At 36.6% G+C, this 20,812-nt stretch overlaps 1 protein-coding gene across 11 annotated transcripts in view; it reads left to right on the top strand.

Moving 5' to 3' along the window:
* Nlgn1 (neuroligin 1) overlaps positions 1-16,271 on the top strand; it is an 899,837-nt gene extending 883,566 nt beyond the window's left edge. For 8 of the 11 annotated variants that reach the window (XM_037207284.1, XM_028875794.2, XM_037207285.1 and 5 more), the window contains 3 exons: positions 7,830-8,042; positions 11,488-12,277; positions 13,447-16,271. In XM_037207284.1, coding sequence (XP_037063179.1) covers positions 7,830-8,042; positions 11,488-12,277; positions 13,447-14,269 — 1,826 coding nt within the window. In that variant the 3' untranslated portion in view covers positions 14,270-16,271. The remainder of the gene's footprint in view (positions 1-7,829; positions 8,043-11,487; positions 12,278-13,446) is intronic. The other 3 variants (XM_028875800.2, XM_028875798.2, XM_028875795.2) reach the window with 1 other exon arrangement.
* The last annotated feature ends 4,541 nt before the right edge of the window (positions 16,272-20,812 follow it).

Genomic DNA, 20,812 nt, shown 5'->3' with positions numbered 1-20,812 from the left:
GAGCCTTTAATCGCAGGAAGTGAGGGCAAAAAGCAGAAAGGTATATAAGGCGTGAAGACCTGAAACTAGAAGCATTTGGCTGGTTAAGCATTCAGGCTTTCGAGAAGCAGTTCAACTGAAATTCATTTGGATAAGGACTCAGAGGCTTCCAGTCTGAGGAAACAGGATCAGCTGAGGAACTGGTGAGGTGAGGTAGCTGTGGCTTGTTCAGCTTCTCTGATCATCCAGTGTTCACCCCAATACCTGGCTCCGGGCTTGTTCTTATTAATAAGACCTTCTAAGATTCATGCTACATTAAGCATAAGGTTTAATAAACTCAAATGAAGAAGAACATAAGATTTAATAAGCTCAAATGAAAGAAGAGGCCATGAATCCACAATGATGTAAATGAATGGACAGATAAGTAAAATACATTCAGGAAAGACAAGAAGCTTCTATGTGGCCAATTCTAATAATAAAATGAAAGATAAAGTCAGTACTTGTTTCAGAAAAGAACTACCAACTTCTATAAATATGAATGTGTACAAATGATGGAAAGGAGGAAGCTTACAAACTCTTATTTCATACATGTTTCCCACATAGGGGAAAATTAAAATGGTGAAGTAGAGGAACATAGAAAGTTACTGCAATAACCAAGTAGTCAATGGGCACATAAGGAACCATTAATATGACACAATATTATTTCACTGGTCTTTTGACAAAAATATTAATCTAAATATAATTGTAAAGAAATTTCAAATAAACTCTAAATTAAGGAGCATCCTATATAATAGCTATTCTGTCTTCCTCAGAAACTCCAGTTCAATAAAGCAGAGGCAGACTAACAAACTGTTCGAGTCTAATTATTGATGTATCCAACCGTCTTATTAAATAAGAAACACAGAAACAATGTAAAAGAGAAAGCCGAGAGGTCAGAGCTCAGAGCTAAAATCTCACCCTTCCTCCTGCTGTCCCCAGCTTCGCGAAAAAGAGACCTACTTCCTGTCGGTTCATTTTTTTATAGTATGTTGTTCTGCCTTCTCATTGGTTGTAAACCCAAACACATGACTGCCTCGTCACTGTCTGAATGTACAGCCCCCTAGGTCTTAAAGGCATATGTCTCCAATGCTGACTATATCCCTGAACACACAGAGATCTTATGGGATTAAAGGCGTGTGCCACCACCGCCACACTCTTGCTATGGCTCTAATAGCTCTGACCCCCGGACAACTTTATTTATTAACATACAATCAAAATAATAATTCAGTACAATTAGATTACCACCACATCTAATAATTGTAACATGTGATTTCACACTGGATGGGAAAGAACTGGACCCAGGGAAGGGAAAAGGAGGAAAGAGAGAAATATGTAGAAGCAAAAATAAGTGTAATATAGGATTAATCTGATCCATTTAATTTGAAGACAGTGAAGTTTTAAAATTTTCAAACTGAAAATCAAACAAAATACGAAAACAACCTATAGGTGCTTTCTTTATGGGAATGTCAAGGTAGTTTATTTTTCCCCCTCTGAATATATAAGCTCTAATGTCAACAACAGTAACTTTGGCCAGTAGCTCAGGCTGTTTGTTCTTCCCCCCCCCCAAAAAAAAGTCATTTAAAATAGTTATGGCCTTACAATAAATAAACTCACCAAGTTATAAAATATTGGAAATATCACCAAGTTTTTTTTTTTTATATAAAGACTTCAGCCCTATTTCCGTACAAGATTTTTTCCAGGAACAAACATTCAGAAAGCACATTGCTGTAACTTTGTCATTTGTTTTATTCTTAGAAGAATTTAAGTAACTTCCAAGAGAACACAACAGCACAGACGCTATATATACACGGTGGGTGGCTAAATGATGTTCCGTGTATTCACTGCTCTAAAAAGACCTTACATTTTTATTATAGTTTAAAAGGCATCAAACCTCATCACCACAGTCACTTCAAAGTTTGTTTGTTCACTTAGTATTAAGTTGATTATTGGTAATAACAGATTTCCAATATTTTTTATCTTATACTCATGAAATTTTGAACCTATTAGACACTGAATTTCCTTTCCTCTTTTCACTGAGACATTTGTCATACTTTCTTACTTTCTATTGTTTTGATCATTTTAGAAAATATTTTGAGGCTCTTCAATGTTGTAGGACAAGATTAGCTGCATAATGTATTGCCATATATTTTTTATTGTCTTCATTTTCTACATCTATTGGTAATTATGCATTCATGGAGGATATTTTAGCTCTTCATTATTGTGAACAATTCTATGATACTCATGGATTTCCATGTCTTTGGGGTCCTAATCTCTATTACATAAGCAGAAAAGACATTGTTAAATTATGCAGTATTCTATTTGTTTTTAGTTTTTGAGGCACATCTATACTTATTTTCATAACGAATAAACTACTTTTCATTCTCACCAGTATAATGGCTTCAAATTCCAAGCATTCTTGCCAAAAAGAAATATTTTCTGTTATTTTTATTATAGCAAGCCAAGGAGATGTGGCATTTCACTGTGAACTTTCTCTTCTTTAATGATTACTGATGGTAACATGTTATATGATTATTTGCAATTTCTTTATCTACTTTGGATATATGGTTAACTTTGTCAACTTGACATAACTTAGAATCACGTGAAAAAAGCATCTCAAGGACAAACTGTGTACATGATGTTGGTCTAGAGCAAATATGGGAAGAATTGTCTTAAGTCAACTAATAAAGAAGAGTAAGCCTACTTTGTGTGGTACTATTCCTAAGGCAGGGAGTCTTGAACTATGTATGAGTGGAGATATCCAGCTGAGTGTAGCAGGCAAGCAAGTAAGCATACCTGCATTCAGTTCTTTCTGTTCTTGACTGTGAATATAATGTGGTGAGCTGTTCAAAATTCCTCCCTTTACTTCCCACAATTATGGACTGTAACCTGGAATTGTAAGTCGAAATAAACTCTTTCTCCCCTACGTTGCTTCTTCCAGGATATGTTATCACAGCAACTGAAGTACAACTAGAAAAAGAGGTGGATTTGGTGTCTTTTTCATTTATAGATTACGATATCTGAGGGATTTTGTTTTCCTGTTCAGTTGTAGAACTTTGTTGTATAAGATGGACATTAATAACTTAGCAATAATATGTTTTATAATTATTTTCTTCCAGTTTTTCTTTTGGTGTGCCGAATTTTAAGTCTGTTTTTCAATACACTTGTGAATCTGTTTCTATTTTGTTGCTTTGGCTTTGGTGTAACCATGAAATAATGAAAAAGTTCTGCATTTCTGATTTAAATATTCATTATATTTTTCTCTATGAGTGTTTTGCCTGCACATATGTATATGAACTATATGTGTGCCTATTCCCACGAAGACCAGATGTCTTAGGGTTTCTGTTGCTGTGAAGAGATAAGACTAGAAACTCTTACAAAGGACAACATTTAATTGGGGCTGGCTTTGAGTTTCAGAGGTTTAGTTCATTATTGTCATGATGATAAGCATGACAGTGTGTAGGCAGAGATGGTGCTGGAGAGGTTGCTGAGAGTTCTATATCTTGATTCATAGGCAGCAGAAGTGAAAGTGACACTTGCTAGGCTTGAGCTTCTCAGATCTCAAAGCCCACCCCCTATTGACACATTTCCTCCAACAAACCACACCTACTCCAACAAGGCCACACTTCCTAATTGTGCCACTCCCTTCAAGCCACAACTCAGAAGAGGGTGTCAGACCTTCTAGAACTGGACTTAATGGCAATTGAGAGCCACCACATGGATGCTTATTACCAACTCAGTTCTCTTCAAGAGCAGTAAGTGCTCTTAACCCTTGAGCCATCCTTCCAACCCAAGTCCAGTGTTCTAAATATCTCTTCCTCTGGCTTATTCTAATAGTTCAAGAGTCTTAAATTTTTAATTCATCAGAAAAACTAATGGTGCATATGGTGCAAGATAAGGATCTAGTGTGTTATTGGCTGTGTATATCCAGCTTTCTAACCACTTCCCTCCTCCTATCGTGGAGTCTGGATCTTTTTGGTTTTTTTTTGTTGTTGTTATTTGTTTGTGTGTTTGCTTTGTTTTTAACCATTTGTTCTTATATGCCTATGCTAGAGACCTTTCTTTTACAAAAAGAAAGGAATTGAAAAGAGTAGGGGTTTACTTTCAGTTATGTATTGAGAGTACAGTCCATCATGATGTGGAAGAAACAGCAACAGGAACATAAGATGTCTGGTCACATCTATCAGCAGTATAGAAGAGGGCAAACAAGAAATGCGACTTGGCTATCAAACCTCAAGACTTGTTTCCACTGACTTAATTTTCTCCAGCAATGTTTCACTTCCTAAATGATCCACAAGTTTCAAAACAGCACCACAATCAGGAGACCAAATATTTAAACACAAGAGCCTCTGAAGAATATTTCATATTCAAACTACTACAATGTCCAACTTGATGAAGTTTAAGAGGAGCCACTTAGGTGAGGATTGATGCAGTATCCAGAGACAGTGCAGAGGAAGAACTGACCAGGTCTGGCAACTCGTGAGGTGGGGGCTCAAGTTTCTAGAAGGACCTGCAGTTTTAATCCAATGTTGCTAAGTCTTAGATGTTTAAGACAGAAGATCCTCAATGAGTTAATTCTTTTGGTTCATGTTTCTATGTCCTTACAAAATGTCTCACTATCCTGAGAAGTCTTCTACCTACAAGGCTAGCTAGTTAATTCTCTGCAGTATCTCCATTCTGAAGTATTCCTAAATAAAAAGAAGATAGTGTGGTCTTCTGTATATAGGCAACCGAAATAATAAATACTGTAAATTCCTTCCTTCAACTTTATAACCTGAATATAATATCAACGCAAAATAAATGATTACATTGCATTTAACATTTTTAGAAAATAATAACCATAGATATTCAAATATGAGTCTCATGCCTAAAAGAAGAATAAACTCATCTACAGTGCAGAATCACTGACATCTTCCATCTCTCACATTCTAGATGACACCTAAACAAAACAGAACATCTTCTTCTGAGTTCTGAGTTCTTCCTTGAAAACTTTTGTTGTTTTTTGGTTGCTCATTATTTTTAGTGAAACACTTGACTTTTTCTTCTACACATTCCCTGCTTTTTCTTGTAGATTGTATATGGGGTCACCAATAATCGCTATATCCCCATGTTCCCTTGGTTTCAGAGAGCTCTCAACAGCAATAGCCTCAGTCATTATCTCTAATGCAATAATTATCACCCTTTGCTTATTTTCCCTTGCATGATTTATATTAACCTGGATCTAATTTTCTTATTTCTAGTACACATGGGTCTATGTTCAGTTGCCTGGTTTCTCTTTGACATTTGATAATAGTCATAGTTGTTAGATTCTGTATCTTATGAATGGCTAATTGAAGGTAGAGCTGTTTTATAGATCTGGTCAGACTAATTGAACCAGTCTTCCACCATCAAGACAACAATTAGAATTAGTTTTTGATAAAAGGAGTTTTTGAGTGAGAATGACATTACCTGTATACAGTTTGATAAAGTACTTTGTAGATTATGGTGGACAGTAAAATAATTGTGAACATAATTGCCATCATGAACTTTGACAGCCTTAAAATTGCAAGTGTTAAAAATAAATGGTGAATGTTTTTTAGACTACATACTCATAAGTCAAGTAAAAAAGATATCTGAATGGGGTATGGGGTATCTCTACTTCTCCTTGAAAATGGAAAATAGATTGTTTTGTAGTCCTTGTGGTTCTATTTTACAAAACAATAATATGTCATTGTGTGAGGACATACATAGTCACCTTTTCCAGGACTTGACAGTGAATGATGGGGAAGGGCAGATGAGGTTTGTGATGATTTATTAAGAGTGACTTAAGTGACACCAAAGGGAAATCTATTCAAGAACCTAAATAGTGCTTTCAGAATGCTGCAAAATTAAGTCCCCTGAAGATAGACCATAGTCAGGCAGTTCAACATGAAGTTCTAGCTACAGTTGTTTGAAGTTATTCTGCTCTGATGGATGTAGTAGCTCACTCAATGAAAAAAGAAATTTAAATGAATATGTCAATGGATAACAGGATAGAAAAGAATTCCACCGAGGCTATCACTTGGTAATTAGCGAACCATGTCTTTTTCCGGGCATCAATTTATTTAACTTTACTTATTTTGTGCCCCTGGATGAATCCAAGGGTAGTGTTTGATGACTGCATCAAGCATCAAAGGACTCATATAAACATGTGTCGTTCTCCTGTGTGGCGAGCCACAGGAACATGTTATAAGGAGTCCAGTTGTCTTTTAAAGCTATACCTTGACCAGGCCAATGGTCAAGAAAGCCATCTAGCATGGACTGTTTGGTGAGACACAGCTTAATATTCACTGTGCCTTTCTTGTACTCACAATTCCCATAGAATGTGTGTGTGTGTGTGTGTGTGTGTGTGTGTGTGTGTGTGTGTGTGTGTGTGAACTTCCTGCTCAGGCCAGTACTTGGATAAGGTCATGTAGGCAAAGCTAAGCAGGCTTAGATGCATAGCTTTGTTTCTTGTGCAAATGAAGCTCACAGCATCCTTTTGCCTTGAGGCCTAGGGGCTCTCCAGAGAAACTGACAGAGAACAAAGATGTTTTTACATATCAAGGTGGAAGGCAGGGTGGAGCAACATTCCTGAGGAGGCAAAGAATCACATGAACAGGGGAAAAAGGAATAGGCGTTTTCTGTAGAGACAGACAGAACAGCATAACCAGGGAGAAAAGAAGAACACAGAGGTTTTGTAGATGGTAAGGCAGAACTCTTGTAGAGTTCATCAGAGCCATGAGTAGAGAACAAGTAGAGATGGAGGGTGAAGAAACAGAGGACAAAGATGAGGCTGGAAGCATAAGAGCTTAGTTATTAGCAAGACAATGAGAGGGCTGTAAAAGTGAGGACAAAGAGGAACTGAGTGTCAGGACAGAACTGAAGCTATGTAGACAGGATTTCATCCCAGAGAAATAAAGTAGATGGACAAGGAGCTTGGTGTATCTCGAGTTATTCCTGCCCTGAATGCCTGACAGAGCTGTACCTGTATAGATAGAATTTTGTCTTAGAGGAATAAAGTTAACAGACATAAGAACATAGTGTACGTAGATTTTTTTTCCCCCTCAGGTATCCCATGCTGGATGTAGCATCTTTCCAAGACTCAGGATAATCCATACTATTTAGTCTGAGGAGATGCAATTGATTGGTTAGTTGCAGTTAATAAAAGGGGCCATCATTTTCCCTAAAATAAAACTCGAATACCATCAATAATACATTGCAACTATTTGTCTTCAAAAAGATTAGATATCTACAGTGATCAGTGGACCAATAGATATAGGTAGATAATGATTGTGATGGTAAAGAAAAAGAAAGAAAAATGGATAGATGGTAAATATATCAATCAACATATAAATAGATACAGATAAATAGCAAATAATAGGAAAGTAGTTGATAGCTAAGTAGTTAGATAGTAGATAGGTGGATGATAATTTGATGTTATAGTTATATGTATAGATAGATGATAGACAGATAAATTAGATAATAAAGAGAGGTAATAAATATAGTTGGTATAGATGGGTTGATAATAGATGATAGATAAAGAGATTGCCTCAAACATACACGAACTAGAACTGAGTAGCAATGCAGGTTGACTGAGTGATCCTGGACATTCTGCAACTAGGACTTGATTCCTACAATATACTTGCCTCCACTGTCGTCATTATAGTTTTATCTAACTAGAAACACTTTTGACTAAAGCACTTGACTTTCGTGGTGATCGGGAGAAGACTCATACAAACTTAAACTTGATGTAAGTTTAATTCATATTAACTGCAACAATTGTCCTAAGGTTTCTTTCTTCTTCTGTGTTCCAGGCTTCTTGAGCACAGGGGATCAGGCTGCCAAAGGAAACTACGGGCTACTTGACCTCATCCAGGCTCTAAGATGGACTAGCGAGAACATTGGGTTCTTTGGTGGTGACCCCTTGCGAATCACTGTGTTTGGATCAGGCGCTGGGGGTTCATGTGTCAATCTGCTGACTTTATCCCATTATTCTGAAGGTAACCGTTGGAGCAATTCAACCAAAGGTATTATGCAGGTTGCAAATTTTGACAATTTTGGTGTCTGCATGCCACCACCATCAGTACTACGTGATGCTGTGTAGATATTTCTTTGTTCCAACTGAGTGTTAGGTTGGGTTTAGTAACGGTTTAAAGCTCTTTCTTTAGCCTTTCTGTGCATGTGTACGTTTCTGTCAGACTCTTTTCTCTGTCTTCCGTGAAGCTGGGTAAGATGCTCTTCCAAGTCCACTTCATAATACTTAGCATTACAGTCGTTTTCCTTTTTGCTAAAGGGTGACTTCAGGGGAAGTAGGAGAAACTCTCAACACCGTCCTTTCTGCTTATCAGTAACCAAAATCAAGTGTTTTAAAATAGGGATATCGATGCTTGAAGCTATTTATTAGTATGGAACTAATGAGGCAGTCAAAAACTAGTTTGTCTGGAAACATGTGATTCTTCCTGTTGCCTAAGAAAAGAATGGATATTTGATTAGTTTGCATGCGTGATCCAAAATTGTCAAAGCATTGAGGTCACTAGGAGAGCCTTTGATTACAAAGAAAAAAAACACATTTGGTCTTGTGGTTTTTCTATTTTCAAATCAATTTTGTTTGTTTGGTTTTTTTCCCCATCTAAAGCTTGGCAAAGTGGCCTGGAGCACTATTCTTCTTTAGTCCACAAAATATTTTATTTCCATTTTCTGACTTTGAGTACTTTCTCTAGAGTGCCTGCCATCTTACCAGGCATTCAGTCACTCATTACAATTCCATTATTGACTGGATTACAATTCCATTATTAAATGTTAGAACAGAAGAGCTATTTGAAGAAACTCACAAAGCAAGTACTTTCTGGCTATTATTTATATGCAACAAAGAAGGAAACAGAATATTCATCAGCAAAGAACATCTTTGATTTTCTACTTCCTTGTTATTGTATGTATGAGGAAAACAAGTTATTCATTGTCAAGTGAAATTCATACAATCTCAGTTTCCAAAAATAAAATATTTACTTTTGGAATTTGTAATTATGGATATGTGTGTGAAGGGGTGGTATATTTATATAAATGCCACTGTCCACAGAGGCTACTGTCAACAGAGTCTCTGGAAATAAGAGGTACAGGTGGTTGCAAGTCATTGGAAAAGGGTGCTGGGAACTGAGCTCTGTCCTCAGCAAGAGCATGCATTATTATATGCTCCTAACACTGAGACACCTCTCTATCCTCAAGAACAGGCAGTGTGAACTCATAATACAGTTTTCATTATCAAAGATAATTTGGAAATCTAAGAGAATAGCCCATCATTAGTAAGTAGGTCACATTTCATATAGCCTTAACTTATTATCATGGTTTACATGGCTTCTCATTTAACAACAGTACGTTTATGATTTGAAATAACATGATGATAACGACGTAACATTTTTAATTGAGTAGATATACTGCTCTATAATAAAATTGCTTATTTTGAAGTTAGAGTTTTTAATTAAGCAAATTAGATTCTCCCATTCTTAGTATGAAATAAGTGCTAATATTTAGTTAAGTTAGCATCGGGCAACCTACACAGAACTCTTGGGATCATTTGATCAAATGTGGGCCCAATACCAGTGTCAGCCAGTATCACAAGAGCACTGGATAAGGAGACATCAGTTCAGCAGGTGCTCATCACTTGGCAGTAAGCAGAGGCAAATGGTTCAGCACACAGCTGAGAGTGCCCCCTTCCATCACACTCCTTAAGGAAATACATCTGTGTCTGACATGGACTTGAGTTTGGTCTAGTTTAAAACCCCTCTCAAGAGCTGCCTAGCCCTATCTGGAAGGGCATAGACAATTCCCTGAAATTCTCAAATAGTCTCTACCCACAAGGCAGACCTGAATTTTTGAGGCTATAAATCCAATGAAGGGTTCCATACTTCTCAAGTATGTAGCTTCCAGGAATCACCAACCTCTCACATACATTTAACAAAGCCTTCTCATCAACAATAAAATAAGTGGCTTTCCTGGGGTCATCTAGTCACCATGTTTCAAGTGATATTTAATATAATATGATAAATAACTTTTGATATATTTAATGTCACTGAGTACCTGAGATAGGAAGGAATACCATTTTTTAAATAATCAGATTTATTTTAATCATAAATACTTTATTTAGTAAAGTATTCTTCTGCTCAAGTATCAACAGTCTCTACATTTGTTACATTGCCAAAATGTCTATAATTTGCTCTGGTGAACTTTGCCCTATCAAAGCAAAAGGGATTCAAGAAACCCAAAAACAACAACAACAACAAAAAATTAATTCAATATTGTTTAAGCTTTTGAGTGTTTTTAAAATTACCTAGAAACGCATTAATGACATATGTAAATATACATACATGTAAGGAGAGAACTCTGATACCAATTCAGACATGACTTTCACATTTTGTGTAAAGAACTATTTTCTCCTTAACATATATGACTGATTGAGCATGTTTTTTAAATGAATGAAAACATACCCAAATCTGGAAGTGGATAATAAACATGAATTTTTAAATAAGATAGATAACCTATATGTTTTAAAAGAATGCTATTAGCAAATATCCAGTGAATCAAATGTATTTGTAAATATTAATAGCATACATCTGTTCCCAAGCTGCATGTGGAGCCATAATTTATAGCCCTTAAATGACTCAAATAAAAAAAACTGGCATATATATATATATATATATATATATATATATATATATATATAATATTCTGTGATAAAATACAGCAGCATACATTCAGCAGTAGAAAAAGTTGAATTACTCCCTTTACACTGTTCCTGCTGATGTTTTCCCTCTAACTTAGTGAAGCCACTTCTTGGGTTGTCTTCTTCAGAAAGATTAATATTCATCATACAATATCTGGCAAAGAGATCTAGAAATAGTATGTCATAAGTTATATTCTGTTTTGTGTGATATCAGGGACATCCCCAGGGTATTGACATATCCCTAGTCCCTATATCTATGTGAGGCTCAAACAATAATTTTTTCAAATAAAATCTAGTTAAAACAAGCACTACACAATCATTTTGAGTGAAGACAGATATGCAGCCAAATTGAAAGAAATGTTGCTAACAGACAATACAACCTGGTGAGGAGGAAGAGGAGAGAATTGGCTTTATCTTGTCATTGTTAATGATCATATCCAATACTCATCAACTAAAATATTTGAGTCCTTTAAATACCTATGCTTTCCAACTTCACCTCTTCTCCTTACTGTGTCTTTGAGACTGCAAAAATTTTGAATCCCAAAGTGAATTCTGCTGTAAATATAAGACCTGGATCCACTTCTCTGTTGTTTTATACCCTGGGGATAACTTTATGTACCTTCTCTTAGACATAAAGTATCTGTGTTTTGAGTTGTACTTGGGATATTATACACATGTCTAAAATATCAGATGTTAATTTGGGACCATAAAATTCTTCAATGATCACCTAAAACTCTCTGTTGATTTCCCCATAGGACTTTTTCAACGAGCAATAGCTCAGAGTGGAACAGCCCTTTCCAGCTGGGCTGTTAGTTTCCAGCCTGCAAAATATGCTAGAATGCTGGCCACAAAGGTTGGCTGCAATGTGTCAGATACGGTAGAGTTAGTGGAATGCCTGCAGAAGAAGCCTTACAAAGAACTTGTTGATCAAGATGTTCAACCAGCACGATACCACATAGCCTTTGGACCTGTGATCGATGGTGATGTAATACCGGATGATCCTCAGATACTGATGGAACAAGGAGAGTTCCTCAACTATGATATAATGTTAGGAGTTAACCAAGGAGAAGGGTTGAAGTTTGTTGAAAATATAGTAGATAGTGATGATGGTATATCAGCCAGTGATTTTGACTTTGCTGTTTCTAATTTTGTTGATAATTTATATGGATATCCTGAAGGCAAAGATGTTTTGAGAGAAACCATTAAATTCATGTATACTGACTGGGCTGATCGCCATAACCCTGAAACTAGAAGGAAGACGTTGTTGGCTTTGTTTACGGACCATCAGTGGGTAGCACCAGCTGTGGCTACAGCAGACCTTCACTCAAACTTTGGTTCACCTACATACTTCTATGCCTTTTATCATCATTGCCAAACAGATCAAGTTCCAGCTTGGGCTGATGCAGCTCATGGAGATGAGGTTCCCTATGTGCTGGGAATCCCCATGATTGGCCCTACAGAGTTGTTTCCTTGCAATTTCTCCAAGAATGATGTGATGTTGAGTGCAGTGGTAATGACATATTGGACGAATTTTGCTAAAACAGGGTATGTATTTGAGGAATGAACTTTGGTATAATTTTAATAACCAATATTAAAGAATGTGCATAAGTACTTAAATTGTCTAAAATATTTTTGTTTTGTATGTTTGTTTATTTGCTCTATGATACCAGGAACTTTCATTTGCCAGAACACATACTCCATTACTATGCTATATATTCCTGGTCTAATGTAGTTGATCAACACCAGCAGCATATTGACTTCATATTAGAAATTACTTCTATATTGTAGTGCTTCAAACAGTTATTACCTTACTACTTTTGAATTTTAAAAGTTTATTAAGAAATACTTGTATCTTTATTTCATTGCTCCATGACAATATTACTTTGACTTCTCACTTGCATAGGTCAGAGCATCACTGTTTTCAGCAGTGATGAACATTGTTTCCTAGTACTTACCAGTTCATAATACTGTATGTGTTTTAAATATTCATCTTGAATTCTATGGATCTCACTGTACACAGAAAGGAACCTGAGCTTCTGGCAGCTTCATATAGATACTCCTATGTAGGGTAGGTAAGCACTGTGACGACATACATCTCTTCATATGCCAGTCCCAAATCCAGAATTCACTCTTTGATGCAATATTTCTGTTACACTGCCTCTGAGAAAAGTCAAACATATTATGTGAATATTAATTTATTATTTTTTTAAAATCTTTGTTTACTATGGTGTGTGTGTGTGTGTGTGTGTGTGTGTGTGTGTGTGTGTGTGTATACATATGTTATATATTCATGAGAAGAAATGCTGTGGTGTACTTGTAGATGTTAGAGAACAACTTTCATTGAGTTTGTTCTTTCTGCCTACCCTTAGATTGTTTCCAGGAATTGAAGTCATGCTGGCAAGCTTGTCCAGAAAACACATCCACTGCTGAGCCTTTTTTTCTGGACCTAAAATAATTAAAATCACTTTGAATAGATGGTAGTTCATCTCTAAATGAACAGGGAACAAGAATGTGAAACTTACTAGCTTTGCATTATCATATACGTCATTTTTTAACAATTTCTAAATTGAGGCAAGTTAATGTTAAAACACAATCGAATGTTTTGCTGAGCTAACTCTTCAATTAGACATTAAACATAGTATTTTGACTAAGAAAAAGAGTAAATCATGTGTGTCCTCATAGGTTCTTTCTTGTCTTTCTACCCCTTTTCCTAGTGACCCAAATCAACCAGTTCCTCAAGACACAAAATTCATTCATACCAAACCCAACCGCTTTGAAGAAGTAGCATGGACCAGATATTCCCAGAAAGACCAACTTTATCTCCATATTGGATTAAAACCAAGAGTCAAAGAGCATTACAGAGCAAATAAGGTAAATCTCTGGTTGGAGCTGGTACCTCATCTGCATAATCTCAATGACATTTCTCAGTATACCTCGACAACAACTAAAGTGCCATCGACGGACATCACTCTCAGACCTACAAGGAAAAATTCCACACCTGTGACATCAGCCTTTCCCACTGCCAAACAGGATGATCCCAAACAACAACCCAGTCCCTTCTCAGTGGATCAGAGGGACTACTCCACAGAGCTGAGTGTCACCATTGCAGTGGGGGCATCTTTGCTGTTTCTGAACATCTTGGCCTTTGCAGCCCTGTACTACAAGAAGGATAAGAGAAGACATGACGTCCACCGGAGGTGCAGCCCTCAGCGCACAACCACCAATGACCTGACCCATGCTCCAGAAGAAGAAATCATGTCCCTCCAAATGAAGCACACTGACTTGGATCATGAGTGTGAGTCCATCCATCCACACGAGGTGGTTCTTCGGACCGCCTGCCCCCCAGATTATACCCTAGCAATGAGGAGGTCACCTGATGATGTTCCTTTAATGACACCTAACACCATCACAATGATTCCCAACACTATACCAGGGATTCAACCCTTACACACATTCAACACATTTACTGGAGGACAGAACAATACACTGCCCCATCCCCACCCCCACCCCCATTCACATTCAACAACCAGGGTATAGCCAGATGAGAGAGACAAACTGATTTTTTTTCTGATGGAGTACAGTAAAAGATTATTGAAGATTCCTTGGCTTTCAACTTGGAAGACTCACTATTTAACTAAGGAGGAATATTATGTGAATATACATATCAAGAACTATGGGGGTTTTGAAAAATGAATTGTATATAGATATACACACGAATCAACTTTTAAAAAACAAATTTCAATTGCTTGAAGCAATTGTTCTGAATGATACTTTTTCATTCACATTCAAGAATTAATTTGTTGAAGATTTAAGTTGCATACTGGAGTTAGGCATGTGGAACACCAAACAGGAAAGTACTGTGTCTGAAATACTTAAAAAAAAAAAAAAAGAAAAACAAAAATAAAATCAACTATGAATATGCACAAGGGACACACCAATGGAATGTCAGATAATTTCCGTCAGTTTTCATTTGGAGCCCTTTTATTGTGTAGACCATATTTGCATAAGTACACAGAGCACTGACGCTGTTAATGGCATAGCAAAGGCTCATGCTGACAACTGCCAGTAAAACAAGGAAGTTTAAAGACTGGCAGGTACCACGTTACCACATAAGTGCTGTCAGTACTAAGGCGTGGGGATCAAGGAGACTGGATATTTTTAGCACGATGTGCATGATAATTTATATGCTTGGTGGCTGTGCTGCTGATTAAGCCGTAATTAAAATTCTTCTCATCCCATTGGAGTTTTTAATAGGAGCTTCCTCCATCAATTGGCAGAACCCAAAGAAGATTTTATAAGGGGCAACAGTAATTACAATACAATAATTCGCAGTAGTTTCAATAATAGAGGGAATAGTTATTAAAGTCTATGGAGAAACTATAGGTACAGTGGTGAATACTCACTGATATGAGTCCCAGAAAATTTCCTATGAGTTTAATGTTCTTTTCACTCCCATATAAGTAATTTATAGAAATACACTCTAATTGGACACGTGTTAGCTGTGGATCTATACTTTGCTGCAGGTTTCTTACTCTGAAGTTTGTCCCTTTGGTAAGGTGAAGTACCACCGTTTTTCAGGGTGTAAGGATGCCCCAATAGTACCGCTCTGATTACAGTTCTCAGTTAATTGATTTACTCATGTTGCATGACAAAATATTTCCTACTAATAATTCAATATAAAGTTCAGTCCCTCTTCACTCTGCTTCTCTTTCTCACTGAGGTTTACTTAACTTTCCTCATGAGTCTCAGTAGAGGACAACGTAGGTACAGAACCTAGGGGAGTCAACAGCTAGAGGGTTTGTCTTTCACACATGTGCAATTTCAATGAATTATCTAAGACCACAGGAAACTCTGAATCCCCTGTTGTTTACCAGTAATATCAGTATACCACAGACCTTTCCAAATGTTTGTATATGTAATCAGATGTACATTTATATTAAAAATTGAGATGGACTTAAAGAGCACATCCTGATAAATGATCTCTCTTATCTGTACTATATTTCTATTAGACTAAAGTTATGTGATTTTTTTTTACCTTTTTTCAGATGACTAGCAATTTTGATAGTTTGTAAGATAACGCAAAGGACTTTCTCTGACTAACTGAAGTAACAGAAACCTTTCTTTCCAGCTACTCTTTTTCAAGAATTGAAAGCTTATTATACAAAAGAAAACACTTGTATACTACTTGATGGGAAGGACTTTGTGTATCTATCTCGACCACGTCAGTGGTCCTATGGTGAAATAAAGATAATCTGGATAATGATGATTAGTCAAATGCTAAGAGACATGGTCTTTGCTCATTAAAGAGCTAAAATGTTTATTGCTGTTTTGTCTTTTATTTTGTTTTTCCAAAAAAGAAATCTAAAACAAAAGAAACAAGACTGTCTCAGAGTCATTTTTCTAGGACAGTAGGGGTTTTGAAGACACATAGGCAACTGGAGAAAACACAACTGTGTATTGAAAAGCAGGTCTCATTTCAAATGAGACCCTTGGAATTTCAGTGCTACTAGCTTAGAAATTCCTGGAACTCACAAAAAAATATTACCTTTGCAATTTTAAATACCCCTTCCCTGAGGCATCATACAAATATAGCACCCATTGTTTTTGCTTAAAAACATGAGTTCTCATGTTGCTCACCAGGGGAAAAATCTATTGGAAAAGAGAAATAAGGGTATGACATGTGAAGTAAGGTATCTCTGCTCATAATACAGGAGTGGTTAAACTGTCAATCATTTTAAAAAGTATTCTCCTTTAAGAGAATTTGAAAGTGCTAAGAAAGATATTGAGCTAACACTAAAAGATAAAAATCTACTACTTCAAGGAACTTATATGATTATAGCTTCTACTCCAAAGTACTAAATATCAATAAAGTGTTAAGAATTGTTCCACTTAAATACAAATCTCTGTCATAAGCAAAGTCTTCAAAGTCCGGAGTAGTCTACTCACCATTGTCGACTGACCTGACCTGACCATGCTTTAGACTGTGAGCTGCCACTGAAAATACAGAGGAAGGACTGTGTAGCGGCTGAAGCGCTGTTTTATCACCCAACTGTCTCTCCCTGCATTAGGCAAACAGTAAGATCAGAAATAGAAGGGACAGTAAATAAGTGGTGGTGACCACTTACACTCTAATAGTAATTACTTCCCTTGGAAAAATCACCGTTATGTTATATTTTCATCTTACTGTAAAAACATAATACTTTTCTCTGAGGTCTACCTTTTGACAGTTCAGTTCCTGCTCCACATTAATTGAGGGGAATATTTTTAAAATAGACCACAACCTGATTGTTTTCTAAAACGGAAGGAAGACAAAGCAGTTAGCTTTTAGGGCTGCCCTCTGGGGATGTGCAAAGGGATTGTGAAGCAGTGTGAGGAGCTAGTCGAGTTTGTTATTACAGACTGACTTCCAGAACATGAAACCAGATGTATTGCATTAACTATCTGCAAAGTGAAATACAGTTTTTATTTTTATTTTATTTTATTTTATTTTTGGTTTTTCGAGACAGGGTTTCTCTGTGTAGCTTTGTGCCTTTCCTGGATCTTGCTCTTTAGCCAGGCTGGTCTCGAACTCACAGAGATCCGCCTGGCTCTGCCTCCCGAGTGCTGGGATTAAAGGTGTGCGGCGCCGCCGCCGCCGCCGCCGCCGCCGCCGCCGCCACCACCACCACCACCACCACCCGGCTGAAATACAGTTTTTAAATGAAAGCAAAAATTTGACATTTTATTCAGTTTTATCTAACGTGTTTGGATTGTATTTGTCTAGAGGATAATTTCCCTTGGGGGAAAAGTGAATACTAAAGTTAAAGAAATATCTTAGCATTATTTATCAATTCAGATTTTCTTGATTGAAATTAAATAGCAACAGAACAAGGATAGGAGTCTTAGAATTCATACAGACATCAAGCCAAAATAAATTTTTGCTGTTTTGTTTTTACATAATTTTGCCAACATTCATCAAAAGATTTATGTTGTTTTCTCTATGAGCTTAGAAACATTGAAATGCCACACTTAATAGTTTAAATGTAATTGAATACATTGAATGTGAATAAAATCTAGTTTGCTATAGATATTTAATAAATTTGAACACTACCTTTCATGTAATATGGAATATAATTTTCTGAATCATCACAAATACCCAATTTAGAGACATTTTTTCAGCTCAAAGCAGAAATTATTTCATTCATTTTAAATCTAAGAGTTGATCTAGAATATATTTTAATGCAGACCACTGGACATATAGAAAGGGAAAATAACAGTGCAAACTTCAGAAGAACTTCCAACCACATGTGATGCTGCGGCATCAACGCACATAGTGTGATCCTCTTACGGAAGTGGAATGCCAGCACTCAGTGCTGCGCCTGTGCCTACACCACAGAGAGGCACGCGAGGGTAGAGTTGTGCTGGCCACAGAGCAACTGACTGCCAGGGAGGATGCAGACAGTGGCGGCCAGGCCGTTTCTGAATCACTGTGTGGTTTCTTTGGCAAGTCTCCTGAAGTGTTTTCACAAGACCAGATGATGAATGGAATTCCTCCGAAGCTGTCAATAACCATGACAGCCCTTTGATGCTTGTAATTTTGTTTACTTCTGTGTGATTGGTTCAAACTCCTCGCCTTTTATTTCCAGTAATTAGTTGTTATAGACTATCACTTTTTAATGTGAGTGAAAATTTGATAATTTGGTTATACTTGCTCCCAAATAAATTTAATTAATGAGCACTTCCCTGCTGAGATTTTGTTATTATTCATTTAATTATCCTGACCAGCTTTACTGTTAGAGCACTTGTCTTGGTTTTTTAGTCACTATAGTAAGGGGATGCCTCCTTCCCACCTCCGGCACTGGGCATGGTAACAACAAATCTCCAAATTTTCCTCAAAACTCTAGGCTTCCTACTGAGGTAAAGCATCAAGCTAACTTGACTCTTTTCTATCAATTATGATTTGGTTTTAATCTAGTTAGCTGTATTTTGTTTAGGCCTGAAATCAATTCTATTTGTTTAGCATTGCAGAAAACACAGACTAGAAAACCATTATACAGCACTCAAGTGCCTTCTCTTTCTGGTATTTATTTAGAAAACATCATTTTGTTTTTAAATTTGTACCCTCTGGTAATTTCATTTAAAAATGTAAAATACATTGATGATGGTATCAGTTGCTAATAAGGGAAATTTATTTAGAAGTCATGAATTTAATTATTTGATTTTTGTGTCATATCCAAGAGGTCCAAATAACCCTTTGGAAAGATTGAGGTAAATTTTTGGAATAAATGGTAATTATTTAGGCATCTGATTTTAATGGTGCTTAAGAATGAAAACTTACAATTCTAACAGACTTTAAAATGTTTCTGGAGCCAGAGGTGGTCACACACACCTTCATCCCCAGTACTTGTGATGCAGAGGCAGGCGGATTCTGTGACTTCCAGGCCAGCTTGATCTATGTAGCCAGCCTCAGGTCAGCTAGAGCAGCATAATGAGACCTTGTCTCCAAAACAATATTTCAACCGGGTAAAATTATTTTAGAAGGTAGTAATTATTATGAATGAAGAGAAATTTGAGTCATATATAAATTTTCTAGTCACTTATTACATCCTGTATGGTATACATTCTCTAACTACAGTGTGTGCTATAGTATATTCAGATGACCCTTTCAGATGCCTGTCCTAACAAGGAACACGTTATATCTTCTAAATATGTACAAACGAGGCAGACTACGTCCTCTGCAAAACAGCAAGCCAATGCTCTTGCACTCTAATTTAAATGATAACAATTGATGAGTTAAAGAAACTGTAATTGTCCAATAACAAAACTCAGCAGCTGAAGTTTAACAGAGAGACAAATGGTATTTCCAGAATTGATGACTGTTATGTGGGATAATTAAGAGGATTTTAGTGTTCTTTATACTTTCCTTCTGGAGTCATATTGGTCAGCTACTCAATGAGAATGCACCAGCCATCAGATGGTCACCGCTCCATTTGTATTTGAATATACATAGTTCTCACTAGAAATTCATTTGCTGTCGTGAATAAATACCACCATGGTATCCAAGTTGTGTTGACTGTTTGAAACATCAGGAAATTTTCTTCTGTTTGGCACATACTAAGATAAATGTGCCCTTACAACATTGTCCTCTTATCCACAGATACAGGAACCATTCTAACTTTTTGAAAACACTGATATTTATGATCTGTTTAGTACTTAGTGACTTCAGAGAAACATATTGAAAAGTAGTTTGAGAACTTGGAATTGGCCTGTTGTGAAAACAGACAGGCAAATACAAAATGTTCATGGAAAGACCAGGAAGTAAGAAAGAAAAAGATCTTTAAGTTTTTAAATTAGTGATTCTTCTCCAAATATTTTAATTAATGTGTTGTGATTTGTGAAAAGGAGAGCATTTGAACCATGAGTCTATTGAGATTAAGACTAAAGATTCAGAAGAGAGAAGGAACCGAAAGTCCTAAATATGTTCCATAAAGTTTCATGTAAAAGCAGCATTTTCCAGTGAAATGCTGTTATTTTAAGTACTTCCTCCTGCCCCAGTTCTGGAGCTCTGCCCTGAAGATCTTTGAGCTAAACCATTTCTATCTCTCCTGAAAATACAACACTTCATTCTGAGAGAAGCCTTCCTTTACATGGTGACAGGTCTCCTCCACTGCTGCTAGCCCTTCTGTTTTCATGACTTTCCAATTTACTATTTATACCTACTTCTTCAATGGTGTTGAGTTGTGGGGGAGGAGTCTTAAAATTAGATTTAATGGATACTGGCTTCCTCTGTTCTGAGGCCAGTTAGAAGCCAGTGAACATCACTCAACAATGACAGGTATTAGTCATTCACTTCTTCAGCCAATTATGCTCACCATCATTCATTTCTTCAGCAAATGATACTCACTGTGTGTTAGACAACTTGGGAGGTGCTATATTCTAAGTCCAACTCTGGGACCTACTAAACCATGATTATCAAGCTTGGAATAAATTCAAGCATGAGGACAGATAGAGATAACTTTTCGGTGCTATCCAGGATAGCAAAGTATTGCCCGTTTTCTCCATCTTGTATGTTTCAAAATAGTAGAATAGCACTTCCTGGTT

This window comes from Peromyscus leucopus, chromosome 6, assembly GCF_004664715.2.
Source record: "Peromyscus leucopus breed LL Stock chromosome 6, UCI_PerLeu_2.1, whole genome shotgun sequence".
NCBI classification, from domain to species: Eukaryota; Metazoa; Chordata; class Mammalia; order Rodentia; family Cricetidae; genus Peromyscus; species Peromyscus leucopus.
Note: the sequence above shows the minus strand (reverse complement) of the source record. Positions and strands in the feature narration are given on the sequence as shown.